Source organism: Anopheles gambiae, chromosome 3 (assembly GCF_943734735.2).
Source record: "Anopheles gambiae chromosome 3, idAnoGambNW_F1_1, whole genome shotgun sequence".
NCBI classification, from domain to species: Eukaryota; Metazoa; Arthropoda; class Insecta; order Diptera; family Culicidae; genus Anopheles; species Anopheles gambiae.
Window position 1 is genome coordinate 48,426,526 of NC_064602.1, and position 6,702 is coordinate 48,433,227.

The following is a 6,702-nucleotide window of genomic DNA, read 5'->3' on the forward strand; positions in this document are numbered from 1 at the left end:
ATACTACATAATTTAATATAAATATTAAGCATTTTGATACAGAACTAATCAATACGTGTTTATAAAACAATACTAGTAACATGGAAACTGTATTTTGTTGAATAAACGCCACAATTCCTTAGGTTCCAGAAATAAAAAAATACATCTGGTGTCAATCACAAGCACCATGTTTTTGTTTTATTGTTAATTTTGACAATTGACAGGTTTATGAACAGTAAAGTGTGACTCAAATATTCGAAACATTTTATTTAAATATGGTGTACAAATTTTTATTTTCATAAGGCTCTATAAATACTAAAACGGCGAAGTGTCGATCTTACCCACAAACCAACCCTGACATTCCCTACGTTTTATTGATGAAACTTCCAATGTAACCTGGTCATAACAAAAGTCCGTGATTATACTTCTGTGAATGATATCCTGCCCATGGCCACGCTTGCAACATTCTAATATCTAAACTCGAACGACTCAATAACATGCCCGGTTCATGGGTTCAAGCCTAGAATGGACCGTCCCCCCGTAGCAAGGATTGACTATCCGGCTGAACGGTAATGAATAAAGTCTCGAAAGCATTTATAAGCCGACATGTCCGCGTTGAACGTAATGCCAAATAGAAGAAGAAGAAGGTTTCCATGATTTAGAAGCGAAATCGTGATAAAATTACCACATTATCACTTTTTACTATTTCAAAGATCAATAGCAAATATGATATGGCCGTCCATCCTGAAAAAATGAAATATCCACCTCGCAGTAACCGATGGAGGTGTGTCCATTCCAGACTGGTTCTTTTACTTTCATCATATTTTCTGTTGCCAATATGTTGCACTTGGTGACTATGTACTTGTTTATCTTTTGTTCCTTCGTATACTTGTTGTAGATCAGTCTTGGTAAGTAAAAGTAGTGCAGTTTCGTGGTAGCCTTGTCTCAAGGACGTATACAGAAATAGCGATTTCAATTGTTTCAAGAATTGCAGACACTGAGTATAAAAGTCGTTGGTCACGATATCACACGGCACAGTCACACTGAACCTCAACGAGTAAACAATCCCGCTCCAATAATGGCGTTCAAAGTAAGAACCACTACAGTATTTACAAAAATATGAAACACACAACTAGAGCTATACGAAAAAATAACCCTTATCCCTTCCTTTCCATCATGCAGTTCGTTCTGCTCGCTACTCTGGTAGCTGCCGCCAGCGCTGGTCTGCTTCCTGTGGCTCACCATGGATCGATCGCCACGTCGCACTCCACCATCCAGCACCATGCTGCTCCCGCTATCCAACATGTCGGATCGGTCCACGCTGCCCCGGCTATCTACCAGCATTCGGCCCCGGCTATCTACCAGCACTCGGCCCCGGCTATCTACCAGCACTCGGCCCCGGCTATCGTCAAGACCATTGCTCAGCCCACGATCATCAAGTCGGTAGAGCACCACGCTCCGGCCAACTACGAGTTCTCGTACTCCGTCCATGACGAGCACACCGGAGACATCAAGAGCCAGCACGAAACTCGCCACGGAGACGAAGTCCACGGACAGTACTCGCTGTTGGACTCCGACGGTCATCAGCGCATCGTCGACTACCATGCTGATCATCACACCGGATTCAACGCCGTCGTGCGCCGTGAGCCATCGGCTGTGAAGATCGCTCAGCCCGTGCACAAGGTGATCGCCCAGCCCGTGCATGTGTCCAGCTATGCCCATGCTCCAGTAGCTCACGCCACTGTCCAGCACCACCATGCTGCCCCGATCGCGCACTACTCCGCACCGATCGCGCACCATGCTGCTCCGATCGCGCACTACGCTGCCCCGATCGCGCACCACGCTGCTCCGATCGCGCACTCAACCTCCAGCATCGTCCATGGACCGAGCCATCTGAGCCATCATCATTACTAAACGCCAGTTTTGTACGATCTAGATTAAAACTTGTTAGTAAAAATAAATTGCATTCATACATTTCAAACCAGCTCTGAGTATAACTCGCTTAGCTCGGAAGTTTAAATCGCGTACTTTGGCTTCGCAGCGGCAAACTATGACGCCAAAACTCGATGCGATCATTTCAGGTAAATTTCGGCAGAACATCGATATAACAACAAAGTCCACCAGTCCAACACCCCCCAGATGCATCCCATCGATTTTTTCTGGACCAACTTGATGCAAAAGCTCTGCTCCAACAGTTTTGTAGCGAAAACTGGGGAGAAATTGATAAAAATCGAGTGTAGATCATGAAACATGCCTACACGCATGCCTTTGTCCGCCATGGTGAAAATTCCGGATAACTGAAGACAGGCAGACATAAATGTCAAAGGAAGTTCATGGAAATAAATTATTTCGAATAATATTTTTTCTACAGCCACCTGAAAAAAGTCCTTTTATCATGCAAACGTTATTGTAAATTTATGTATTGTTATTGTAAATTAGAGATTTTATAAAATTGATAAACATGTAAATTCTAAAATATTTTATTTTTAATTGTAACATAATAAATACAGAAAACTCATTGGTAACATCGGAATAATAAAAAATGTAGATAAAGGGCAAAGAAGACAAATAACATAATTAAGTAGATGTGAGAAGCAGACCTTTAAAAGTATAAAAGAAGAAGCAAAGTATGAAATACATATTTATTAAATGAACAATCAAACCAACTCTTTCGTGATTATTAATCAAAATATATGCAAAACATCTCAATGCTAGTAGCTTACAATTGAACTTTCATCAACACTACACTTCCAATTTGTTTGCCACCTCATCTAAAGCACTCATGAAAGACTGACGATGTTGATCCAAGAAGTATGTAATTTCCAGCACTTTAGCTCTGTTACGTTTGATTTCGGAGCTAAAAATAAGCACAATACAATACAGCACAATTGTATTAACCATCTTTTCCAGCAGGTGTGGAACATTTGTTCCTTACTTTTGAAGATCATCGCATAGCTCTTTGACCCAGTTACGACTGCGAGTAATAAGTTTATCTTCCCGTGCATCGATTTGCTGCATATGCTGGTCGCGCATACCCGCTGCCATGTTGCTGATAACGTCCTTGTCGTCTAAGGACTAGAGGGGAAAAAACATAACCGATTTAGTACAATATGTTTGAAACTGACATTAACTGGCTAGCTCAAACCTCCTTCAGCGCGTCGGGCAACTGATCCGCTTGCCCAGAAGCCGCCTTAAACGTTACAAACTGCTGAACCGTATCGACCAAAGCATCGCTAAAATTTATCTCTGCCTCGCGCAACAGCACAAACTGACCCTGGGCCATCTCGATGAACTCATTCGTCATTTCTTTAATAGTATTTTCAAATGTTGAATTTCCTTCCTGCAAGCAAACGAAACACATATGTCAATTAACTACCACCTCTCTGACGACAGAGCTTCCGGCTGAAGAACCTCTGTCCGTTCAAATAGCTGCATTTCAAATCCCATCAGAGTGTGCCAGGTGTCTTCGAACAGCGAATTGAAACCGCTTTTGCACAGGTTCAGCTCATCGAGCAGCTTCTCCGTTTCCGCATTATACGCTTTGCTGTTCAAATCTCGCCCTTTCAATGCGCCAACGATATCCTTTGCTAGTTTGTACAAACTTTTGTATGATTCTAGAAAATTCTTGATAATGCTGCAAAAAAGACAACAAAAGCCCACATATGCCTAAATTCTCTCTTGGTAATAATTCAAATATCTTACATTTGGCCTTGTAACTGCGCTTTTTTACGCTCATCACGGATGCATCGACTGTAGAGCTCGATTTCTGCTTGACGCTTTTCCTGCTGCTCTAAACCCATCTTATAAATGTTTTGGGTAAACGAGTACGCTTCATTTCGATAGCTGCAACAGTTTTCATTCGCATAAGCATATGCTTAGGGGAATAAAATCATTAAAATACTCACTCATTTTTGAGATCTACTGCTTCTGCCCCAATGCTCAATAGGGCGGCTCCTTCAGGATCTCCTTGAAACAGGGACTCAAACAGCTGATGACCATTCAAATGTTCTACAAAACTTTTGGATAGCCGTATTTCGTCGTCTCGTTCTTTAGCCGCTTTGGTGCGCTCGATGATTTCGATTCGTTCATGCTCCAGAATATCGATCAGCTCTCGTCTTTTAAAATACATCCCGGTTACCAGGTTAGCATCTTCTTTTCATAGCCGATTGGAAACAATTCCCGATTCAATATTAAACTATTTTACTTACTGAAATTTATCTTTTCCCGCATCACGTTCCGCGGGACGAATCAAAACGTACTCATAGTATTTCAAGTGAGGCAGCAACGTCGCTAGGTACAATCGTAAAGGCTTATCCTGGTCCTGAGCAATTGGGTTTTCGGCAAGATTAAGCGATCGTAGATCTTTTAAAAACCTTAACCGTTCCAACCCGTCAAGGGTATTGATATTGTTTCGTCCCACGCTCAGTATTACCAAGCGCTCCAGCTTATCGACGTTTTCCACGCGTGTGATACGATTGCCATACAGAGACAGTATTCGTAAATTTTCCAACTTTTCCAGATTTTCCATTTTTTCAATAAAGTTAAAGGACAGATTCAGTTCCTTCAGCTTTGGCAAGTGTGAAAGATTTTCGATCTTGTCAATTTTGTTAAACGATAGCGAAAGTACTTCCAAATTTTTCATAACCCATAAATGATCAATTTTAAGTATATCTATGAAGCAAATAAATATTATTAACTGAGAAATGCATTTCATGCCAAATTGAAAAACATACACACACTTATACACTTACTTTGGAACTCCAAGCGAATCACGGTAACTGTTTCCAAGTGCAGCTGATTCAACTGCGCTAGCCGACCGGCTTCCCCTTTATGGCCTTGCTCTAAAATAGCTTTCGTTAACATTTCATTGCTAATTACGCCTGGTTCTAGTTCCTTGTTGAAGGATGTATCTGTCGATAAATTAGTTTCACCCATTTTTAATGCAAATATGAACGAACTTTTGACCAATACTTGCTATCGCCAGCGCTCACAACGTTTCACTGCACTGATGTGCTGTGTTGTTTATACAACAAACACTCCATCCGGTGGCAGTAAGATTTCCATGGCAACGCATTCGCTTGCGGTGTTTAAACCCGTTTACATAGTTGATGGACACTACGTTTCAATGGAAACGATTGCGTTTTATCTTCTCAGGTAATCTTTTTGTTTTTTTTTTTTAATAATTATGTTTATCTATTATTAATTAATTAATCACTACACAAATTCTACTACATTTTCAACACTATTTCATACGCTAATTCCTATGCTAATTCCTACGCCGAATTCTTATGCTATTTCTTCACTTTTCATACGCTGCCCATTTACTACCGGGTATGGTTTGTCGACGGGGACTGGAACAGAAACGCAACGAAACGGAGTAGAATGTTTTCAGGAGAGAAGCAATCCAACCTGCGAGGAGAAAGGACCAGTGACGAAGCCAACAGATTTAATAAGTGTAAGTCAGATTATCAAAGGGACGAGAAAAGTGAGTGAAGGTGAAAATGTGATTGTGGAATATATAATAATATAATTGAAATATAGTTTCAGAACCGTTCTTTTACGATTATCGAGAAATCCATCCCAACAGGGCTGTAATGGTTTTATGATAGTTTCTAGAACCGGTGCGAGTTCATGTTCGATACCAGGACCGGTATGGCCTCCTGAACGGGTCCAGGCCCGGTATGGGTTCATGATAGGTTCCAGGACCGGTATGGGTTCATGATAGATTCCAGGACCGATATAGGTTCATGATAGGTTCCAAGACCGTGATGGCTTTATGTTCGGTTTTAGGATCGGTATGGGTTTATGATGGATTCTAGAACCAGTATGGGTTCATCATAGATTCCATGGCCGGTATGGGTTCATCATAGATTCCATGACCGGCATGGGTTTATGATAGGTTCTAGGATCGGTTGAGGGATAATACAGGCTCTCCCATCCAACTCCTATTCCGACACGTCCTCGTCGTGCAGAGTGGTAACATGTGTCACCACATATCCAAGCTTGGGTACACGGGCTTAACCCAACCCCTTGGGCGGATGGTGGCACATGGCGAACCAGGAGGGGGGTGGGTATCCCGGGAAACTGGGTGCCTGAACGTCGGAGGGGCAACCCGACGCTAAACAAAACGGTCACGTGGGCGCGGGGCCAGTCACCCAGTCCCATGAATCAACGACTACGGAAAGCACCAGGAATCATCGAAACGGAACCAACGATACCGACCCTACGCAATGCCCCAGGACTATTCTGAAAATGGGCTCATGGAACGTACGCACTCTAAGCGAAGCCGGATCCTTGAAAAAACTTGATGATGCCCTAGCCACACTGAGCATGGACCTCGTAGCTTTACAAGAGATTCGGTGGCTAGGGAACGGTGTGCACAACAGGCGTGGTAAGCATTGCTACGACATATATTTCAGCTGCCACGACCGCCACCGCGTGCTCGGAACGGGTTTCGCCGTAGGTCCCCGGTTGAAACCCGCAATCATGGATTTCAAGGCTATAAATGATAGGCTATGCACCCTGCGCATGCGAGGCAAATTCTTTAATATAAGCCTCATAAACGTTCACGCCCCTACCGAAGACAAAGAGGAAGAGGAGAAGGACCTTTTTTACGGCCGCCTCGCTAGAATTGTAGATGCTTGCCCCAGGCATGACCTCATAATCATCCTGGGGGACTTCAACGCAAAAGTCGGTAGGGAGCCAATGTACCGCCAATACACT

At 42.9% G+C, this 6,702-nt stretch overlaps 2 protein-coding genes across 2 annotated transcripts; one reads left to right on the plus strand and one right to left on the minus strand.

Annotated features, from left to right (window-relative positions):
- Positions 1-988: 988 nt before the first annotated feature.
- Positions 989-1,960, plus strand: LOC4578125 (cuticle protein 8). Its single transcript, XM_001238129.2, has 2 exons — positions 989-1,069; positions 1,162-1,960. Exons 1-2 carry the CDS (start codon positions 1,058-1,060, stop codon positions 1,891-1,893), a joined length of 744 nt encoding a protein of 247 aa, XP_001238130.2. The 5' UTR covers positions 989-1,057; the 3' UTR covers positions 1,894-1,960.
- A 483-nt stretch (positions 1,961-2,443) lies between these two features.
- LOC4578314 (dynein regulatory complex subunit 3) lies at positions 2,444-5,442 on the minus strand. The gene is made up of 8 exons (XM_061657180.1): positions 4,731-5,442; positions 4,188-4,650; positions 3,885-4,094; positions 3,682-3,822; positions 3,391-3,613; positions 3,125-3,319; positions 2,915-3,054; positions 2,444-2,836 (listed from the first exon to the last, which is right to left on the minus strand). The coding sequence occupies exons 1-8, from the start codon at positions 4,912-4,914 to the stop codon at positions 2,722-2,724; spliced, it is 1,671 nt and encodes a 556-aa protein (XP_061513164.1). The 5' UTR covers positions 4,915-5,442; the 3' UTR covers positions 2,444-2,721.
- Between the last annotated feature and the right edge of the window lie 1,260 nt (positions 5,443-6,702).